The sequence below is a fragment of the Hemiscyllium ocellatum genome, chromosome 43 (genome assembly GCF_020745735.1).
Source record: "Hemiscyllium ocellatum isolate sHemOce1 chromosome 43, sHemOce1.pat.X.cur, whole genome shotgun sequence".
Classification (NCBI taxonomy): domain Eukaryota; kingdom Metazoa; phylum Chordata; class Chondrichthyes; order Orectolobiformes; family Hemiscylliidae; genus Hemiscyllium; species Hemiscyllium ocellatum.
Genome location: NC_083443.1, coordinates 27,215,234 through 27,238,413, shown reverse-complemented (window position 1 = coordinate 27,238,413; position 23,180 = coordinate 27,215,234). Strand labels below are relative to the sequence as shown.

At 45.6% G+C, this 23,180-nt stretch overlaps 1 protein-coding gene across 1 annotated transcript in view; it reads right to left on the bottom strand.

The window, feature by feature from the left end:
* The window catches only part of ndst2a (N-deacetylase/N-sulfotransferase (heparan glucosaminyl) 2a), a 113,642-nt gene that overhangs the window by 39,440 nt on the left and 51,022 nt on the right, over positions 1 to 23,180 (bottom strand). The window contains exons 3-5 of the mRNA XM_060854352.1: positions 20,423 to 20,577; positions 11,031 to 11,216; positions 7,053 to 7,181 (exon numbers count right to left, since the gene is read on the bottom strand). Of these exons, the coding sequence (XP_060710335.1) occupies positions 7,053 to 7,181; positions 11,031 to 11,216; positions 20,423 to 20,577 (470 nt within the window). The remainder of the gene's footprint in view (positions 1 to 7,052; positions 7,182 to 11,030; positions 11,217 to 20,422; positions 20,578 to 23,180) is intronic.

Sequence of the window (23,180 nt, the reverse complement as noted above, 5' to 3'; positions counted from 1 at the left end):
CGAATTAATGTCCTCTGATCCTCACATGGAGAAATAGCTTCTCCACACCTACTCTATACAGCCAAGAGGAATCGCGTATCTTCAATAAGGGTTGCCTCTTAGGTTTCTAAGAGGCTCAGTTCCCATCCATTTAACTTCTTCTCATCAGCCAGTCTCTCCATACCTGCTACCATGCCTAATGAACCTACACTGGACTGCCTCCAATGCCAGTCTACCTTTCCTGAGATAAGGGGCCCAAAACTGGTCACAGTATTCTAGCTTTGGCCTGGTTAGTATCTTGCATAAGGACTGAAAGCAGGGAGTCTCCAGAGTGGAGAGATAAATGGGAGGGGGGTGGGGGTGGGAGTGGGGAGAATGCATTGCCACATTCTCCCCACCCCCAACCCCTCCCATTTATCTCTCCACCCTGGAGGATCCTTGCCTCCAGTCCTGATGAAGGGCTTTTGCCCGAATCGTCGATTTTCCTGCTCCTCGGATGCTGCCTGACCTGCTGTGCTTTTCCAGCACCACTCTAATCTAGACTCTGATCTCCAACATCTGCAGTCCTCACTTTTGCCTAGTATCTTGCATAATTTTAGTGACACCTTCCTATTTCTATACTCCATTTTCTTCAAAATAAAGGCTGACATTCCATTTGCCTTCCCTATTTCCCAGTGAATTTGGATACTAACCGTTTGGTCAAGAACTCACAAATCCCTCTGTTCTGTAGCTTGCTGCAGTTTTTCTTCCTTCAGGTGACAGTCAGTTCTTCTCCCCTTCCTGCCAAAGTGCCTCACCTCACATCTCCCCACATTATATTCCAGCTTGAGAAATTTCCTTGCCCATCCACTCAAACCTGTTTGTTTCCCTCTGCAGATGCTTTGTATCATTCCCACCACTTGCCTTCCATCTATTTTGGGTCATTTGCAAACTTGGAAGAAGTATGTACACTTTCCACATCTAAGTCTTTCACATTTACTAATAACAAATTGTTATGCCAGCACACCACTAGTTACAGGTTGCTATCCTGAAAATGGACTCATGCCCGAAACGTCGATTCTCCTGCTCCTTGGATGCTGCCTGACCTGCCGCGCTTTTCCAGCAACACATTTTCAGCTCCATCCTGAAAATGTACTCTTGATGCCAACTCTGTCTTCTTGTAGTTAGCCAATACTCTGTCCAAGCTAATGTATAGACTTGTTACTGCAGATGCTGGAATCTGTACTGAAAACTAAAAAATGCTGATGACAGTGGGTCAGACAGCATCCAAGGAGAGATCCCAAGCTCATGTTTGTGTCCAACTGACTCTTCATCAGTGCTGACATGAAGTGTGCAGGAGGCGGCATTTATGCAATCAACAAAGTTCACCTTCTGCTGCCCCCTCCAAACTTCACGTCAGCTCTGATGAAAGTCACTTAGCCTCGAAACGTTGGCTTGTTCTCTCTCCATGGATGCTGCCTGACCGGCTGTGATCTACATCATCTTTTGTTTTCAGTAATATGTAATGTCCATGGGCTCTTAAGTACTGAAAATGTCTTGCTGGAAAAGCGCAGCAGGTCAGGCAGCATCCAAGGAGCAGGAGAATTGACGTTTCGGGCATGAGCCCTTCTTCAGCAAATCTTATTAAGTAGCCTAAAATGTGGAACCTTATCAAATGCTTTCTGAAATCCAAATATATTCACTACTTCCCCTTTATCTATCCTGCTGTTCTCCTGAAAGACCGTACCAAATTTGTCAGGTATGCTTTCCCCTTCATGAAGTGATGAGGATGTTGCTTGATCATAGTAGATATTTCTAAATGCTTTATCACATCCTTTATACTAAACTCTAACATTAAACTGAGTAGCCTATAGTTAGGAGTTTTTAAAAAAAATCTACCTTCCTTTTTGAGTAAATATATTACATTTCTTCACTTGACAGGATCTATTCCTGTTTTATCTCTGAAATAAGGGCTCAGGAGATGCCAAAATCTATCCGACAGCAATCGCAGCCTGTAACAATTTCAAAATAATCTTTTCCGCATGAAGTGCTATGAGCAATGCAAAGTGCATTTAAATGTAAATTCTTTGTTACTGAATCCTCAGGTTGCACTGCAGAGCTGTAATGTAATTTACCCAGAGAAGGCATTATTGTTAAGTTGATAAAAAAGGTATTATCCATCTTGAAAAATAGTTGAGCGTATGTTGTAACAAAATACTCGTATTCCAGAAATAATCTAGATCAAGCAATTGAGTTCCAACTGAGCAGCACGAGGATGTGACCTTGTCTTCTGGTTAGCTATACATGTCCTTTGTTTCAACACACATTAATTAAAAGGAGTGCATTTTACACATTGCCTGAATTCAACCTTCAAGTACGTTTGAACACCTGTACAAACCTCCCAGACATTAGACCACCCATTAGAAAGAATTTATTTCGAGGGAAGCACCAACGTCTAAGACATGGACTCAAGCCAAAAGTTACACATTCCATCAGCAAGATATACCGCTGTTATTTTTTTCTCTGCTTGACTGCCAGCTTGATTGTGACACACGCAAAGATGAGGGTAATAAATTCATTGCAGAAACTTTAATGTGAACAACTATCTGGAGGGATTACAAAGCCCAATGTATAATCAAGGAATTCAAAAGAAAATGCGGATGTGCTGGAAAAGGAATTTCACAGCAAGGCATTCTTCGTTGAGATGTTGACTGACCGCCTGTCTATTCTCAGTCTGCCCTTGTTTTTTTTGTTTCTCTGAGAGAAACCCTTGGGGCATTCTCCAACAAACTCCATTTGTTTCTCCTTGAAGGGACCAAACCTCCAACTCAAAGCTGTCATCAAACCTGAGGAGAGAAAAATACAAGGCCGTGCTCAGCAGGTCAGGCTCCATCTGAGAGAAGAGAGAGCAGAGTCATCCTTTCTCATCAGTGATGTTTCATCCAGTTTAGAAAAGGTCCTGGGCAACATCAAAGCCACATGATCTTATGAGGAAAGGCTGAGAGACTTGGGTCTGTTCTCATTGGAAAGAAGAAGGCTAAGAGGGGATTTGATAGAGACGTACAAGATGATCAGAGGATTAGATAGGGTAGATAGTGAAATACTTTTTCCTAGGATGATAACGTCAGCTTGTACGAGAGGGCATAACTACAAATTGAGGGGTGATAGATTTAAGACAGATGTCAGAGGCAGGTTCTTTATGCAGAGAGTGGTAAGGGCGTGAAATGCCCTACCTGCTAATGTCATCAACTCAGCCACATTAGGGAGATTTAAACAATCTTTAGATAAGCACATGGATGATGGGATAGTGTAGGGGGTCAAGCTGAGAATAGTTCACAGGTCGGCGCAACATTCTGCACTGTATTGTTCTATGTTCTAACAGTGAGGTCTAACGGTTACTGTGGTCTCCTGTGCACTGGGCAGAAGAAACACACATAAGGGTGATAAATATCTCTGCTTCTGGATGTGTGCCCCTGAGCCTCCAGTCGCTTGCCAAATACAGTCCCCATCCTCCTCGGAACTCAAATCCCTGCACCGTCCCATCAAAACTCAACAAACAGCATTCTAATCTTTCAATTTGGTGCCTGTACAAACTTCATGCCCCAACACAGAGTTCAACCATTTCACTGCTTCCCATATTTTGGACAGAGGTACTGGAATTGATTCTGTTACGGTTGCTACTAACACCTGCTTGAGACTATGACTCTTGATTTATAGAGTCATAGGAAACATGCTGACCATAATCCCAAACTAATCTAGTCCCACCTGCCTGCACTTGGCCCACATCCCTCCAAACCTCTCTTGTTTATCTACTTATCCAAAAGTCTTTTAGATTTTGTAACTGTACTCACATCCACCACTTCCTCTGGAGGTTCACTCCACCCATGAACCATTTTGTGCAAAAAAAAACTCCCCCCATGTCTTTAAATACTTTACCTCTCACCTTAATAATATGCCCACGACCACCCATATCACCTTCCCCCCCTCATTGCTCAATTCATCTCTCTTGCATTTCATTCAATCAATGACCTCCTCTCTTTCCTTGCATTGGTGAAAATTGGGTACCTCTCAAACCTTTTCTAAACTGGATGAAACATCACTGACGAGAAAGGGTGACTCTGCTCTCTCGTCTCTCAGATGGAGCCTGACCTGCTGAGCACGGCCTTGTATTTTTCTCTCCTCAGGTTTGATGACAGCTTTGAGTTGAAGGTTTGGTCCCTTCAAGGAGAAACAAATGGAGTTTGTTGGAGAATGCCCCAAGGGTTTCTCTCAGAGAATGGTGTCCCAGGGGTGAAGATCATTCAGAGATCAAGAGCGAATACAGAAAGACCGGAAGACTTCAGGTTTTCAATTCAGCAAAAAAAATTACTTCCAGTTTAGGAGGCCAAAACAGATGAACCGAGCAGGTCGGAATTTGAAGATTTTCTTCACGATCAGAACTGTGCAGCTTAGCTATGATAAGCTGCGAAGCCATTCAGTTATCTCTGGCTGTTGCAGTGTTACAAGTTTATATGGGTCATTTTCACAGTAAACATCAACTCAGGAATTGATTATAATGAGAAAGTGTGACAGAAGAATGGACGCAGAGAGCAAGTCCTCAAAGATTGGATGATTTTTAAGCTGTTTATAAAATCTATTAATTGCATATTAACACTATAGATATTTACAGAGATGACACACTTCAGGTACAGGTGGGACTTGGAGCCAGGCCTCCTGGTCCAAAGATGCTACCACTGCCCCACAAAGGTGCCCATCTTCCTGCTGCGACCTCCCCCCGTCTCCCAACCTCCAGCCCCCAAATTACAGAGAGACCCAATTTAATTAACATTGTACAGGCCTAATTTCAGCTAACTTATGTTCCCACGTTAAAGCCCGTATTACAAATACTGATGGCTGACATCACAAGCGTGATGCTGCTAAATCGGATATTTCCGGAAAAGTTTTCATCATCAGTCCCAGAACATTCCGCTCTTTGTAAATGACAGCTGATCTCCTGTTGAGTAGCTTGGTTAACCTGGACAACAAAGTGTGTTATCTCATGTCGGTGGCTGTCTTTTATTCAGCTGCTGTGCTGTTGAACATGACCTGCCTTTGGAACCACTAGATTCTAATTGCTGCAAATACAAACACCAATTACAGATGAAAGAATTTTGCACATTGTCAGGTGCTTGTAAACTCCTGGCTCCAAGTTTATTGTCAAACAATTTACCCCTAATTGAACCTAATTGCACAAAATTAATGTTACTCTTTTTAGTATTTTCTATTAAATACTTTTATACTTTGGGAATGACAGGAACTCTCCATGTTCCTGTAGCTTTCCGCAACATTACTTAAAACCAAGATTACAGGCAAATACTCTTGGGACACGACACAAATCGTAACATAGCAGCTGAAGAAATTTAAATTTACTGAATTGATTTACATCGCTATGCCACATGATTATCATTGATTGTACTAAAAACCTATCTGTTTCACTAATGTCCTTTAGGGAAGGAAATCTGCCAATCCTTACTTGGTTAAGCCTACATGTGACCCCACAGCAACCATCTGAAATGGTTTAAAGGGGCAACCAATTCAAGGAAGGTGAACACAGGCAACAAATGCTCCTAACAGCAACGCCCAAATCCCACGGAAAATAAAATCAACCCTTAAAAGAAAGAGTGACTTGATGCCTTGCTTTATAAAGCCTAGCAAGTGATTTGTCAAATAATGCACAATTTAATGTCCTCCTCTGTTGAAGTGACTCCAATTAATCTCACAAAAAACAATGATTGCTAAACCAACAGCGTAATAGCTCAGAATCAGTTTAATTGTTCTTTGATGATGTTTAATAATTTTGCAGCACGGGTAAGTAGATTGATTGGTTGAAATTTAAATTTCATCTGCTATGTTGGGGTTTGTCAGTTTAAAGGATGGGGATCAAAACCATCTACATTTCAAAATAATTATGTAATTGAGATGAAGCAATTGTTTGTGATTTATATGCATATTTCTCATCTATTCATTGAACAGATTAAGTTCTGCTGCACAGATTTCTGGAATTAGAGTTCTGTCTGTCACTTTTTCTTCACTCCTTCCTGAGATGTGATCATCATTAGCAAGGCCAGTATTGATCACCTGCTCCTATTGCCCTTGAACGAAGGGGCATCATGTACCAGGGTCATCCTCTGCCTTCCACAGTCATGTGACCAGCACTGCAAGTTCCTTTTTTCTTTAGCTTGTGAAGCCATCAGAACACATCAAAGGTGGCATCAGAAATGCCAGGCTGAAATTATGTGGACTCCCACAGCTGCCAAAGCGACAGCTACTAATGGAACAGCAGAGGAAACATGATAACAGCAGTCTGCAACTTTGAAGTTCAGGCAAAAGCTGGAAATCTGAAAGAAACACAGAAAATGCTGGAGAAACACAATAGCAACTGTGGAGACAGACAGCGCAAGAGAGAGAGCGCTAGAGAGAGACGGAGGGGGGGAGAGAGAGACGGAGGGAGTGTGAGTGTGTGTGTGTGTGTGTGTGTGTGTGTGTGTGTGTGTGAGTGTGTGAGAGTGTGAGAGAGAGAGAGAGAGATGGAGAGTGTGTGCGTGTGTGTGTGTGAGAGTGTGCGTGTGTGTGCGTGTGTGAGAGTGTGTGCGTGTGTGCGAGTGTGCGAGAGATGGAGTGTGTGTGTGTGTGTGTGTGTGTGTGTGAGTGTGTGTGTGAGAGAGAGAGAGAGAGAGAGAGAGAGAGAGTGAGACAAAGTTTCTAATCCTGTCTGAGTCCGCTTAAGAACTGCCAGTTCTCAAGGTCTCCCGCTAGCTGTTCTGAAGAAGTCATACTGGATTTAAAATGTTAACACACTCTCTCTCTCTCTCTCTCTCTCTCTCTCTGCTTGACTCTGCACAGATGCTGCCAGAACAGTTGAGTTGGGCCAGCATTTTCTGTGTTTGTTTCAGATTTACATTATCTGCAGTATTTTGCTTTTGCTTTGAAGTTGCAGACTGCTGTTGTCATTTTAATTAAACTGACGGTATGCAAGATATAGTCTGCTCTAACTGTATCTCATTGCTGCGTGTGGGAATATTCCCACAGTGAGGTCTGCATGAAATCTAACTTACCGGATTCAGTAGCACAGTAAGGAAAAGCTCACCGCCCCGAATACTCTTATCCAACTCCTTCGAGCCTCCCGGATACTCATTATAAAAGATGGTATGCGTGAACAGTCCACAGGTTTGACGAGGCAGAACCTGGATGATGTGGGAGAAGGAGAAACAGAGAAAAATATTCATCAAGTTACTGTCAACATGGGGTTTTATCTGTGCACCAAGCGTTGCTGTGGCATGTTTTCCATTGTGCAATAAAGCACTGAACTTGCAACCCATTTTCCATCGTGGAAACAAGACTGAAAAACCTTCCGAATGGTTTTAAGGAGTCGCAGGCTGCTGGGGTACAGGTTACTTGATGAGTGATACGTTTTTCAGTCCACAAACACTGGTGGCTAGGCTGTTTCCGTTTTGAAATCAAAATGCGAGAAGTTCCTTAAACGTTCGACAGTATTATCCATAACCCCAAATAAACAAGTGAGAATTAAAATCCTTTGGCGAACATTACGCTAGTCCCTTCTGCACTGCAGACCCGATACTAAAAACGGGGATGCAGAGCTGGAGTACCGTGTGCAGTTCTGGTTGCCTCACCGTAGGAAGGATGTGATTGTAATGGAGACAGTGCAGAGGAGATTCAGCAGGATGTTGCCTGCATGAGCAATGCAGACAGACTCAAAAGGCTAGGGTTATTTTCCTTCAAGCAGACAAGGCTGGTTGTGATATACAAGATAGAGAGGGGCACACAGCATAGGTCGCAAAAGAATTTCCCCTTTGTAGAGAGGTCAATAACCAGCCAGCAATGCCCACCTCCCACAAGTGAATACAAAACAAAATTGATAGAAATAGCGCGCAAGGGTATGGGAATAAGAGATTTAGGGCTACAAAGTTAAAAGTCACAAAACACCAGATTATAGTCCAACAGGTTTATTTGGAAGCACCAGCTTTTGGATCCTTCATCAGGTGGTTGATGAAGGAGTGGCACTAGTGCTTCCAAATAAACCTGTTGGACTATAACCTGGTGTTTTGTGATTTTTAGCTTTGTACACCCCAGTCCAACACCATCTCCAAATCATAGATTCAGGGCAAAGGGGAGAAGGGTTAGAGGGGATACTAGGAACAGGTTTTATTACCCCTAGGGTTGTGGGTATCTGGAACTCACTGCCTGAAAGGGTGGTAGATATTTACAACATTTAACAAGTATTTAGATGATCATGTGAAATGCCAGAGCTGACAAGGCTACAGGCCAAGAGCTGGGAAATGGGACTACAGTAGATGATACTTGATGAATGGTGCAGACACAATGGATCAAAGGGCCTAACTCTAAATGGGAACTCATTCTGCCACATATCGCAGTAATTTATGGTTTCCCAATAATTGCAGAGTCACAGAGTGCAGAAGCTGCCCAGTCAGCCCATCAAGTCTACACTAAGAACAGAAGGAGGCCATTTGGCCCATTGTTCCTGCAACAGCTGTTCAAACAAGCATAATTACTTTGGGCCAATCTCTTATTCCCATACCTTTGTGCACTATTTCTATCAATTTTGTTTTGTATTCACGGTGGCACAGTGGTTAGCACTGCTGCCTCACAGCGCCAGGGACCTGGGTTCAATTCCCACCTCAGGCGACTGACTGTGTGGAGTTTGCACATTCTCCCCGTGTCTGCATGGGTTTCCTCCGGGTGCTCCGGTTTCCTCCCATAGTCCAAAGATGTGCGGGCCAGGTGAATTGGCCATGCTAAATTGCCCGTAGTGTTAGGTAAGGGGTATGGGTGGGTTGCGCTTCGGCGGGTCGGTGTGGACTTGTTGGGCCGAAGGGCCTGTTTCCACACTGTAAGTCTAATCTAATCACTTGTGGGAGGTGGGCATTGCTGGCTGGTTCAGCATTTATTGCCCTAAATGGCCTTGAGGTGGCGGTAGTGAGTTGCCTTCTTGAACCACACCAGCCCACGTGCTGAGGGCTGACCTGCAAAGCCCTTCAAGGATGGTTTTCAAGATTCTGACCCAGCGACAGTGAAGGAATGGCGATATACAAAACAACCTCGATTAGCCGAACGAGACAGGAGGGGAGTATTTTGTTTGTATAACTGATTGTTTGGATAACTTTTTTTTTAGGAAATTGACATCTTGTTCAGATAACCCAAAATTCGGATAATTGATGTTTGGATAACTGAGGTTGTTCGGTATTTCAAAGTCAGGATGGTTAAGTGGCTTGCAGGGAAACTGCAGGGGGGGCGGTGTTCCCTTGTCACTGCTGACCTTGTCCTTCAAAATGGAAGTGGCAGTGTATTTGGAAGCAGCTCTGGGTTCGGACATGGCTGTGGGTTTAGCAGCTAAGGAAGCTTTTTTGGTGAATTTCTGCAGTGCATCCTGTGGCGTGTGGCACCATTACCCCAGAATCAGAAGGTCAATGGTTGACGAGATTTGACCTGATACTTTGGTCTGAATTTCAGTGCAATATTGCAGGAGTGCTGCACAATCAGAGGCACTGTCTTTCAGTTGAGTCATGAAACAGAGGGCCTCTGCTCCTGCCTGCTTCAAGTGATATAGAACATCTCAGGCAGCTACTCTGAAGGTGAGTAGAGGTGCTGGCCCCATGAACACTCACTGCTGAACTAACTTTTATGAAATAAATGATCCTGTCATAGAGTCATACAGCACAGAAAGAGGCCTGTCAGTCCAAGCCATCCACGTTGACCATTATCCCAACCTAGTCCCGCCTGCCTGCGTATGGCCTATATCCCTCCAAACATTTCTTATTCATGAACTTATCCAAAAGTGTCTTTTAACCATTGTACCCATATCCACAACCATCACTTGCTCTGGAAGGTCATTCCACACACAAACCTCTTTCTGTCTAATGTAGTTGACCCTCAGGTTGTTTTTAAATCTTTCTCCTCTCACCTTAACAATATGCTCCCTGGTCTTGAAATCCCCCCACCCCAGGGAAAAGACACCTAACATTCACCCCTCATGATTTCATATTATAGAACATAGAAGGATACAGCGCAGTACAGGCCCTTCGGCCCTCGATGTTGCGCCGACCGAGTCCTACCTAACCTATACTAGCCCAATAACTTCCAAATGCCTATGCAATGCCCGCTTAAATGAACATAAAGAAGGAGAGTTCACCACTGATACGGGCAGGGCATTCCATGAACTCACAACCCGCTGTGTGAAGAATCTACCCCTAACATCTGTCCTATACCTACCACCCCTTAATTTAAAGCTATGTCCCCTAGTAACACCTGACTCCATTAGCGGTAAAAGGTTCTTAGTATCTACCCTATCTAAACCCCTAATCATCTTATACACTTCTATCAGATCTCCCCTAAACCTTCTCTTCTCCAATGAGAACAGCCCCAAGTGCCTCAGCCTTTCCTCATACGATTTTCCTACCATTCCAGGCAACATCCTGGTAAACCTCCTCTGCACTCGTTCTAAAGCTTCCACATCCTTCCTATAGTATGGCGACCAAAACTGCACACAATACTCCAGATGAGGCCTCACCAGAGTCTTATACAACTGCAACATGACCTCAGGACTCCGGAACTCAATTCCTCTGCCAATAAAGCCCAGTACACCATATGCCTTCCTCACAGCACTATTTACCTGGGTGGCAACTTTCAGACATCTGTGTACATAGACACCAAGATCCCTCTGCTCATCCAAAATCCTGATGAAGGGCTTATGCCCGAAACGTCGAATTTTCCTGTTCCTTGGATGCTGCCTGACCTGCTGCGCTTTAACCAGCAACACATTTTCAGCTCTGATCTCCAGCATCTGCAGACCTCACTTTCTCCTCCTTTCTGAATGTAAGTCTTTTTTTATTTCTCAGACTGAGCAATTCCAGCCTCAACCACTGGGGGCGATAACAACACACAAGACAATCGCTCTCATCGACTGGGGAAGGGAAGACAAATTTTAACTGGTGATCCACAGCAAATTAGTCAGACACGCGAAACCACAACCGCATTAAGCTGTCAGAGGTACTCACCATGATACCGTTGTGAATGAACCCTCTGCGATATCGGGCTGGCTTCAGGTGGGGGTACTCCTCGGTGCTGGTGACTCGGATTCCCCAGATGGATTTCCAGGCTTCATAGAGCTGCTTGTGAACTGGATATACCCCTGAATGATGTGGTGCCACTGCGTAGCCCATGTCAATCGGGATACCGTGGTCCTGCAAAAGTCCGGGGCTTTGATTAGAAAGGACTATTCTGAAAGACAATTCAGCCCACGCAGCCCCTTCAATTACAACCTCATGGAACACGTCACCATCACCATTCCAATGACTGCAACAGAATGCAAGCCGTTCTACAACATCAAAAGGTTAAGCACAGTATTATAAAGCAAAGAATTGTGGATGTTGGAAATCGGAAACAAAAACAGAAATTGCTGGAGAAACTCAGCAGGTCTGGCAGAGACAGAAACAGAGTTAGCGCTTTGAGTCCGTTAGACCATAAGAAATTGGAACAGGAGTAGGCCACTCAGCCCTTCGATCCAGCTGTGCCATTCAATAGGATCAAGGCTGATCCAACATTCCTCACGTCCACTTTCCAGAGTTTTCCCCAGTACTCCTGACTCCCCTACCAATCAACAATCTCGGCCTTAAATGGACACGCATTAATGAATTTAATACACGCCGTGATGTCGAACACTTCTCCTGCCGCCTCTGCCTCCGAGCTTACTTTCACAATCAGGACTCCCGCCCACCTTCCGAGGACCCCTTCGCCCACCTCCAACACACTGCATCCACCTGGACACCCCGCGCTGGCCTATTACCTGCCCTCAACCTCATTTCCAACTGCCGCCAGGGCATTAACCGCCTCAACCTGTCTACCCGCCCCCCCACTCCAATCTCTCACCCTCACAATGTGCAGCCCTCCAATCCCTCTGCTCCAATCCCAACCTCACCATCAAGCCAGCGGATAAAGGGGGTGCAGTGGTAGTCTGGCGAACTGAACTCTACACCGCTGAAGCCAAACGCCAACTCGAGGACACCTCTTCCTACTGCCCCCTCGACCATGACCCCACCCCACCATCACCAAACTATCATCTCCCAGACCATACAGAACCTCAGGAGATCTCCCACCCACAGCTTCCAATCTCATAGTCCGGGAACCCCGCACTACCCAGTTCTACCTCCTTCCCAAGATTCACAAGCCTGACCACCCTGTCTGACCCATTGTCTCAGCATGCTCCTGCCCCACTGAACTCATCTCTACCTACCTCAACACTGTCCTATTCCCCCCTAGTCCAGGAACTCCCCACATATGTTCGAGACACCACCCATGCCCTCCACCTCCTCCAAGACTTCAGTTTCCCCGGCCCCAAACGCCTCATCTTCACCATGGATATCCAATCCCTCTATACCTCCATCCACTATGACCAGGGCCTCCAAGCCCTCCGTTTTATTCTCTCGCGACGTCCCCAACAGTACCCTTCCACCAAAACTCTCATTCGTTTGGCCGAACTGGTCCTCACCCTTAATTTCTCCTTCGAATCTTCCCACTTCCTCCAGACCAAAGGGGTAGCCATGTGCACACGTTTGGGCCCCAGCTATGCCTGTCTCTTTGTTGGCTACGTAGAACAGTCGATCTTCGGTAATTACATCGGTACCACTCCCCACCTCTTCCTCCGCTAAATTGATGACTGCATTGGCGTCACCTCTTGCTCCCGCAAGGAGGTTGAGCAATTCAACAACTTCACCAACACATTCCACCCTGACCTTAAATTTACCTGGACCATCTCTGACACCTCCCTCCCCTTCCTGGACCCCTCTATTTCCATTAATGACGACCGACTTGTCACTGATATTTTTTACAAACCCACCGACTCGCACAGCTACCTTGATTACACCTCTTCCCACCCTACCTCCTGCAAAAATGTCATCTCGTATTCCCAATTCCTCCGCCTCCGCCGTATCTGCACCAAGGAGGACCAGTTCCACCATAGAACATACCAGATGGCCTCCTTCTTTAGAGACCGCAATTTCCCTTCCCACGTGGTTAAAGATGCCCTCCAACGCATCTCGTCCACATCCTGCACCTCCGCCCTCAGACCCCACCCCTCCAACCGTAACAAGGACAAAACGCCCCTGGTGCTCACCTTCCACCCTACCAACCTTCGCATAAACCAAATCATCCTCCGACATTTCCACCACCTCCAAAGAGACCCCACCACCAGGGATATATTTCCCTCCCCACCCCTTTCCGCCTTCCGCAAAGACTGTTCCATCCGTGACTATCTGATCAGGTCCACGCCCACCTACAACCCACCCTCCCATCCTGGCACCTTCCCCTGCCACCGCAGGAATTGTAAAACCTGTGCCCACACCTCCTCCCTCACCTCTATCCAAGGCCCTAAAGGAGCCTTCCACATCCAAAGTTTTACCTGCACATCCACTAATATCATTTATTGCATCCGTTGCTCCCGATGCGGTCTCCTCTACATTGGGGAGACTGGGCACTCCTAGCATCTCCGGGACACCCGCACCAATCAACCACACCGCCCCGTGGTCCAACATTTCAACTCCCCCTCCCACTCTGCTGAGGACATGGAGGTCCTGGGTCTCCTTCACCGCCCCTCCCTCACCACCAGACGCCTGGAGGAAGAACGCCTCATCTTCCGCTTCGGAACACTACAACCCCAGGGCATCAATGTGGACTTGAACAGTTTCCTCATTTCCCCTTCCCCCGCCTCACTCTAGTTCCAAACCTCCAGCTCAGCACTGTCCCCATGACCTGTCCTACCTGCCTATCTTCTTTTCCATCTATCCATTCCACCCTCCTCCCTGACCTATCACCTTCATCCCATCCCCCACTCACCTATTGTATTCTATGCTCCTATCTCCCCACCCCCACCCTCCTTTAGCTCATCTCTCCACCCTTCAGGCTCTCTGCCTTTATTCCTGATGAAGGGCTTTTGCTGCTCCTCAGATGCTGCCTGAACTGCTGTGGTCTTCCAGCACCACTAATCCAGAATCTGGTTTCCAGCATCTGCAGTCATTGTTTTTACCCATGTTAAACGACCATTAGGACAATGGATTGTGTTACAGTCAACTGTGCTGAGGTTATCTTCAGTGAACAGATTAAAGTGGACACATCGCAGAGCTGTGGGGATCAGAAAAACACAGCCTAATTTATTCAGCTGGGCTCAGTAAGTGGGGGGAGGGAGGGTGCAGGGTGAAAGAGGAAAATCATCTTACCAAGCCTCGAACTGCTGCCTCAACTGATAGTGGAGGCTCAGGAGGCGGCCGGTGGGAAGCAGTCCATTTTGAGGAGGTGATCACTGATAAGACTGTTGTGGACTCCAGTCTCCCTTTCACTGCTGTTTGTGTGACTGAGAGATTGGGGGGTGGGGGGGTGAACAGCCTGGCACAGTGCTACATTTCCATTATACTCCATCAGAGCCGCGCAGATAAATCCCCATTACGCTGGCCTACCCGAACCGCTGAAGACAAATCACACACACCGTGCCACAGAGCGTGCAGTGATTTCAACTCCCCAGCATGAATAAAACATCAGCTGTTCACAGTGGCATGGGCAGACAGCGGGGATTTAGGGCATAGGAGGCTACAATTTAAAAGGCTGTTGAACATATCTGCCATTGACAAGGAACGTTTTGAGCTGCTTTCTGTCCTGACCTCTTTCGCGAAGCATCAGCAGTGTTTGCTAGGATTCAGTGGCAGTATGTACAAATCAGGTCTTAAGTGGAGTTAAGTCGCCCATCTCAGAGTTTAGGAACACCTCCTCGTAATGTTGGGCCAATGGAGACCAATGATGTTTAGTTCCGTCTAATTGTGTGGAGTCTACAAAAACAGGCAGGATAATAACACAGAGGATCCCTTGAGGGGAAATGGGTTATATCCCTGCCTCCGAGCCAGAAGTTCTCAGTTCAATACCCAAACCAGGTGGTCATGACTAAGCAGTTTCCCAGCACAGCTAAAAAGGCGGTGTTTCAAATTTGTTCCCCACAGAAATGGCATGGAGACAGTACACAACAGATTTCTAGTTAACCATGTGACAAAAAGGAAGTTGGACCCTCCACTGTCACCCATCCACAGCTCCAGATTGCAATACAGATGTCAAAGTGCATTTCCACTGGGAATGAACTGCAGCACACTGTACAAACAACATTCTCTCGCCAGATATGATGCAACTTTCAGTCTTATTAGAATTTGATTTCAGGCTGTGCATTCCCCCGAGGTTTACTGAGCAACAGTTCGCCCTGAAGTTTTGTTCGGATAACGGACATTCTGCAGGATCTTACTCATTCTGTGAATGAAGAAAGGACTAACTAGGATGGAGATTTCTGCCCAATCTAGCAGATGACGACTCATGCCTGAAACCCAAACATCACTTTCTTGGAATCACACTGGAATGACAGCCTGGGAATACTGAAGACTTCCATCCAAAATTCCACATTAATTGTTTAAAAGTGGGTTCACAAGAACTCTTTGGATTCATACAACAAGACAGATGTAATAAAATATGACAAGGAGGGTTATCATATGATATTTAACAATGAAGCATGGAAGGCGATATCACAACCGTTTGGTTGAAGGTTGGTCAGAGGTAGGTTTTCAGGATTGTCTCAGAGGAAGGGAGGTAGAGAGGTGTTGGCAGGAGATTCAATGGGGCAAAGTCCAGCAGGCACTATCTGCATGGGCACCAGTGGCTCAGCAATGAATACTGTGAATGCACAAAGGCCAGAGCTCAGAAGGGTTGGGGTGGTGACAGAGGTGTGGAGAGAGATGGAGAGATTGAAAACTAAAGGATGTGAATTGTTAAATGGAAGGCATTGCCTGTCCAGGAGTTAGCACAGGTCAGTGGGTACAGAAGGAGACAGAGATTTCCCAAATATCCACAGTGGGTGATCAGGCTCTCTACAAGAATATAACGCTATTAGGACCTCAGAGGTTTTGGTCTCCAGATATTAATTAAAGCATAAAGTCTTTGACGGTTAGTACCTGTGAACAAATATTCTTTCAGCTGTTATAGAGTCATAGAAATGTACAGCTCGGACCAACCCAATCTAGTCCCATCTGCCAGTACCCGGCCCACAACCCTCCAAACCCTTCCTATTCATATACCCATCCAAATGCCTCTTAAATGTTACAATTGTATCAGCCTCCACCACTTCCTCTGGCAGCTCATCCAATACACGTACCACCCTCTGTGTGAAAAAGTTGCCCCTGAGGTCTCTTTTGTATCTCTCCCCTCTCACCCTAAACCTATGCCCTCTAGTTCTGGATTACCCCACCTCAGGGTAGAGACTTTCTCTACTTATCGTATCCATGCCCCTCATGGTTTTATAAACCTCTATCAAACACTTTTTGAATAGTGCATGCAATTCGGGTCTCCTTCCTATCAGAAAGATGTTGTGAAACTTGAAAGGGTTCAGAAAAGATTTACAAGGATGTTGCCAGGATTGGAGGATCTGAGCTACAGGGAGAGGCTGAACAGGCTGGGGCTGTTTTCCCTGGAGCGTTGGAGGTTGAGGGTGACCTTATAGAGGTTTATAAAATCATGAGGGGCATGGAGAGGATAAATAGACAATTTTCTTGGGGTGGGGGAGTCCAGAACTAGAGGGCATAGCTTTCGGTTGAGAGGGGAAATATTTAAAAGGGATTGAAGGAGCAACTTTTTCACACAGAGGGTGGTGCGGGTATGGAATGAGCTGCCAGAGGAAGTGGTGGAGGCTGGTACAATTGCAACATTTAAATGGCATCTGGATGGGGATATGAATAGGAAGGGTTTAGAGGGATATGGGCCCAATGCTGGCAAATGGGACTAGATTAGGTTGGGATATCTGATTGACATGCATTAGTTGGACCCGAAGGGTCTGTTTCTGTGCTGTGCATCTCTATGACTGCTTCTCTTTCTGAAGTTGTTGGGGTCAAAAGAGAGAAAATTTCTCCAGTGGGTGAGAGCACAACACGGAGTGCAAGCTTCAAATCAGAGCAAGGCTGTTGTGGTTCTGTTCGCCGAGCTGGAAGTTTTTGCTGCAAACGTTTCGTTCCCTGGCTAGGGAACATCATCAGTGCTATTGGAGCCTCCTGTGAAGCGCTGCTGTGATGTTTCTTCCAGTATTTATAGTGGTTTGTTCTTGCCGCTTCCGGGTGTCAGTTTCAGCTGTAGTAGTTTGTATGTGGGGTCCAGGTCGATGTGTCTGTTGATGGATGTTCTTGCCGCTTCCGGGTGTCAGTTTCAGCTGTAGTGGTTTGTATATGGGGTCCAGGTCCATGTGTCTGTTAATGGAGTTTGTGGATGAATGCCATTCACATGCATTCATCCACAAACTCCATTAACAGACACATGGACCTGGACCCCATATACAAACCACTACAGCTGAAACTGATACCCGGAAGCGGCAAGAACAAACCACTATAAATACTGGAAGAAACATCACAGCAGCGCTTCACAGGAGGCTCCAATAGCACTGATGATGTTCCCTAGCCAGGGAACGAAACGTTTGCAGCAAAAACTTCCAGCTCGGCGAACAGAACCACAACAACGGACACCCGAGCTACAAATCTTCAACCAGACTTTAGAGCAAGGCTGTTCTGGGTTAATGTCAGGGAACACATTCTCAGACAGAAGCCAGAGGAAATCTGCAAACACTCTCCCTCACAAACTTCTTGAGGCTTCAAAATGGAGATTAGATTTCTGTAAAACAAGTTTTCGTTTAATTTGTTCAAGGCAATGGAAGAGTTGCTGGTGATTTCATATCCCAATCAGCCCTCAAGGAGATGATGGTGAGGCGCTGCAGTGCAGGTGCTGTCAGCAGGATGATCCAGCATCCTGACCCAGCGTCTAGCCTTGGAACCAAGACGAGAGAATGGAGTTAAGGTGTAGGTCAGCCATGGATCTAACTGAATGGCAGAACACCCCTGAGGGGTTGAATAGTCTCCGTATGTTTTTCATGGCGACATGTTGCCCAAGATGCCTGGAATTTTGGTGGAGAAAGCGAGGACTGCAGATGCTGGAAATCAGAGTTGAAAAGTGTGGTGCTGGAAAAGCACAGCTGGTCAGGCAGCATCCGAAGAGCAGGAGAGTCGACGTTTTGGACATAAGCCCATTTCTGATCAAGGGCCTGTGCCCAAAACGTTGACTCTCCTGCTCCTCGGATGTTGCCTGACCGGCTGTGCTTTTCCAGCAGCACACTTTTCGGCTCTGGAATTGCAGTGAAGGCAGGTTGAACTGAAGCATTCAAGAGGTCACTGAGGGATTAGTTGGATTGCAATGGTGTGCAGGGATATCGGGGAAATGTAGGAGACAGGCATCAGGTAATGGACAGAGTGCAGGCTGGATGGCCTCCTGCACAGTTCCAATTCAGAGATTCTATGAGGTGGTGTTTAGATGGACCGGCTTTAAGGACTACAGCATCTTCTCAATTTAAGTATCCGGTCTCAAAACACTCTTCAGGTTACTTTCAATTCACGTACACAGTAAAACTGTTTCTGCACAGATGCTGGAGATTAGAGTTGACAGTGTGGAACCGGAAAAGCACAGCAGGTCAGGCAGCATCTGAGGAGCAGAGAATCGATGTTTTGGACATAAGCCCTTCATCAGAGTAGCAATATGCCTGCAGGGTGCCCCGTGGTTCTCTTGAACCGCAATGAGGTTCCAGAAGAGTCAACCAAATGATGCCTTCAGTTATGCAGAGAACATAGAGACATTAGGGATGCTATCCCTGGGAGCAGAAAAGGTTGAAAGGAACTTCCTTCAATACCCTGAAGGGATTTTAATTGAGTAAAAAATGGGAAAATGTCTCCTCTGAGAGAAGGGGAAATCACCAGAAGTAGCAAGTTTTGAGAAGGTTGGCAAAAGGACCAGGGGACAAACTGAGGTAAGTTTATTTTTAACACAGGATGCGAACAATGATCTGGAATGCGTTTCCTGTAAGGGCATTGGAAGCAGATTTAATAGTAACGTTCAAAAAGGAAGTGGAGGAAAACCTGATTGGACCAGAGTTGCAGTAATATGGGAAAAGGACAATGATGTGGGTCTAACTGGATAGCTTTACCAAAGAGCCCTGACAGACAAATGGTACTCACCATTCAGTGATTAGCCACAGAGGTGTACAGCACAGAGAAAGGCCATTTGGCCCATCAAGTCTGTGCCGGTCAAAAGCAAAGCACCTAACTCTTCAAATTCTAACTTAGAGCACTCGACCCATGGCCTGGCATGTCTTGGTATTGCAAGTGCATATCTAATTGCTTCTTAAATGTTACAAAGGTTTCTGCCCTGACCACGCAGCGAGTTCCAGATTCAATGAATTTAAGTACCGTTTATACTAGAGTAATAGTCAAACTCAAGTAAAAGTCAACCCCCTGTTTTTGGCCAAATAACCTGGAATATTTCACATATCCTGTGTAAAAGTTAACCCTAGCTCTTCAGATAACAGATAGACATTTATGAGTCAGTGTGCTGGCTGTCACATCTCAGTCCAGCATTCCAGTCTGCCAGTTATTCCGCTCTTCTCCCAGTCTTCCAGTCCGCTGGCTGTTGTGTCCCGCGCCAGGTTTTCAGAATCATCATAATTCATTTTTTTCATTTGTTGAGAGGTCAGTTGGGTTTCTGCTAATGATTTTGATTAATTTTGATGTGCATGAATTTCAGCCGCTCAAAACTAGCATCCATGTAATAGGCGACCCCATAAAGTTAACCTTAAAAAGCAGTCTGGTCTCCTTCCTATCGGAAGGATGTTGTGAAACTTGAAGAGGTTCAGAAAAGATTTACAAGGATGTTCCCAGGTTGGAGGGTTTGAGCTATAGGGAGAGGCTGAACAGGCTGGGGCTGTTTTCCCTGGAGCGTCGGAGGCTGAGGGGTGACCTTATAGAGGTTTACAAAATTATGAGGGGCATGGATAGGATAAATAGACAAAGTCTTTTCCCTGGGGTCGGGGAGTCCAGAACTAGAGGGCATAGGTTTAGGATGAGAGGGGAAAGATATAAAAGAGACCTAAGGGGCAACTTTTTCACGCAGAGGGTGGTACGTGTATGGAATGAGCTGCCAGAGGAAGTGGTGGAGGCTGGTACAATTGCAACATTTAAGAGGCATTTGGACAGGTATATGAATAGGAAGGGTTTGGAGGGATATGGGCCGGGTGCTGGCAGGTGGGACTAGATTGGGTTGGGATATCTGGTCGGCATGGATGGGTTGGACCGAAGGGTCTGTTTCCATGCTGTACATCTCTATGACTCTAGTCAAAAAAATTCGACTATTACTTGAGTATATACAGGCGTTTTTTGTTAAGTCAATCACTCTGAGTTATACGTGGGGCAGGTTCTGGGATTCCAGTGATCTGTCGAACGGGTTGGATTCACAAAGTCTTCACTGCCTGTTCCAAAAGGGAATACAAATCCAAGCTGGGACCTACCAATGCAAACTGCTTGTTCAGCTTCATCTGCTCGGCTAAAACTGTCTCATTGTGAAACAGATGCGGTTGCATGTGACTCCACATATGGGGGAACCACCAGAACTCCTTCCTGTGTTTCAGCAACATGTCATCCCCTTCGTCTTCCTCATTGGCCCCTGCAAGAAAACAGAGGAGACGGCAGAGCTTTAGCAGTTAGCACGTAAACAGCTTAAAACAAAACCCCCAAAGGATGCTGGAAATCAGAAACAAAAACAGAAGTTGCTAGAAAAGCTCAGCAGGTCTGGAAGCAACTGTGAAGAGAAATCAGAACTAACTATTGGGGTCTAGCACACAGCTTCCCCTACAATCTCTGAAGTGAGTGGGCAAGGGATTCCCAAACAGCACTGATAGATCCAAAAAGGAATCTTGAGTTTGGAAATTAAAAACAAAAAAAAAATGCTGGAGAAATTCAGCAGGTCTGGCAGCATCTGTGGAGGGAGGAACAGAGGTCATGCTTGTCCAGGTAGCTATTTTTCAGAACACCCTGGGACAAATCTAAAACCATGCATTGTATTTAGTTAGATAGAAACAGACAGCTAAACAAGATTCTTAAAGGACTTGATCAAAGTAGATAGAGAGAGAGGTTGTCCCCCCTTGTGGGAGAGTCTAGGACTGATGGGCATAATCTCCGAATAGGGGGACAGTATATTTAAACCAGATTCTGGATTAGTGGTGCTGGAAGAACACAGCAGTTCAGGCAGCATCCGAAGTGCAGCGAAATCGACGTTGCGGGCAAAAGCCTTTCATCAGGAATAAATCCTGATTTATTGAAGGGCCTTTGCCCGAAAGGTCGATTTCGCTGCACTTTGGATGCTGCCTGAACTGCTGTGCTCTTCCAGCACCACTAATCCAGAATCAGTCATTGTTTTTACCAGATTTAAATCAGAGATGAGAAGGAATTTCTTTTCTCAGAGGGCCATGAATCTGTGGAATTCTTTACCGCAGAAAAGCTGGCTCGTTAAATATGTAAAGGCTGACGTAGATGGATTTTTAATCCTTTAAACTATCAAGGGTTCTGAGGAAAAGGCAGGAAAGTGGAGTTGAGAATTATCAGATCAGTTACGATTTGGAGATGTGAGTGTTGGACTGGGGTGTACAAAGTTAAAAATCTCACAACACCAGGATATAGTCCAACAGGTTTAATTGGAAGCACTAGCTTTCGGAGCGTCGCTCCTTCATCAGGTGGTTGTGCAGTACACAATTGTAAGGCACAGAATTTATAGCAAAAGGTTACAGTGTGATGTAACTGAAATTATACATTGAAAAATACAGACAGTCAAGGTATTTTTCAATGTATAACTTCAGTTACATCACACTGTAAACTTTTGCTATAAATTCTGTGCCTTACAATTGTATCCACTACAACCACCTGATGAAGGAGCGACACTCCGAAAGCTAGTGTGCTTCCAATTAAACCTGTTGGACTATATCCTGGTGTTGTGAGATTTTTAACTCAGATCAGCAACAATCTCATTGCTTTGTGCTGCAGACTCACTGGGGCTGAATGGGCAACTTCTGTTCTTGTATCTTAAGGTCTTAAATGGCAGAAGAAAGATAAGGAGAATGCTTTCATTCAATACCAGGCGCTGGCGTTACCTGGAAAACATTGCCCACGAGGCTGGAGAAAACAGATTTAATAGTAACTTTCAAACTGCCAATTAAATTTGGCGGGCAAGTTACTGAGATTGTTCTTATAATCCAAATCAACATTTCCGTGCGCACTGCTCACGTTTTCCCAAACAATTTCCCAAAAAAACAGTGTGAACCTTAGCGTTACAAATGAAGACGGTCATGGGCTCAGCACTCATTACTGAGCAAGGATGGTTCTAGATAATGAATCAACAGCCAAAATGAAAGGGGCACCAAAACAATGGGATGTACTGACAGAGGGAAAAGTAAAAACTCAGCCCAGGTTACAGACCCAGGAACGGTGGGTGTGGGGTCTTTCACACCCACCCATTCAGCTGGAAAAGAGAGGCTTTTGTTGAAATCTCACCATCAAGAGTTACCTCTGACAATGCTGCACTCTGTCAGTACGTCTGCTGCTCCACACTCCCAGTGGTCCTAAAACAATGCCCTGGACTCAGAGGTGACCCACTTTGCTAAGCCAATGCAAACTATCCAGATTTAATCCAGTCACCCTAACCCTTCTCTGATAAAAGTTTCAAACTTCTCCGATTTGGGCTCATATTTTACTTCCTCCTGTCAAGCCCTGTTCAACTCTTAACCTGTTACATGCTGAGCTACATTGTGTGAGAAACAGAGTTTAAGTTTCTCAGATTAACTTCCAAGCTCTGGCACATCCTTCCCCCTCTCTATTTCTGTAACTTCCTCCAGTCCTTCACCCTCTGAGATATCTGTGCTCCTCCCAATTCTGTCCTCTTCAACATCCCTGAATTCAATGGCTCACCGAAACTCCCTCATTAAACCGCTCTGCCTCTTTCCTTGTTTAAGGTATTCCTTAAAACCTCACTCTTTGGCCATCTGTATTCAGATGTGATGGGGCTCAGAGTTTAACTTGCTTCATACCCCTGCCTGTGAAGTATCTTGCTGTTTTATTACAATAAAAGGCACCAAATCAGTGCCGTCCAAATATTTTTGAATGACAGAATAAGTCGTCAGGTACTGGATTCAATATGAGCAGGGCTTGTAAGCAACTGGAATTAGGAATCACTCACAAGACAAGACAGACTGAAGACTAAAGTAACTTGCACTTGCA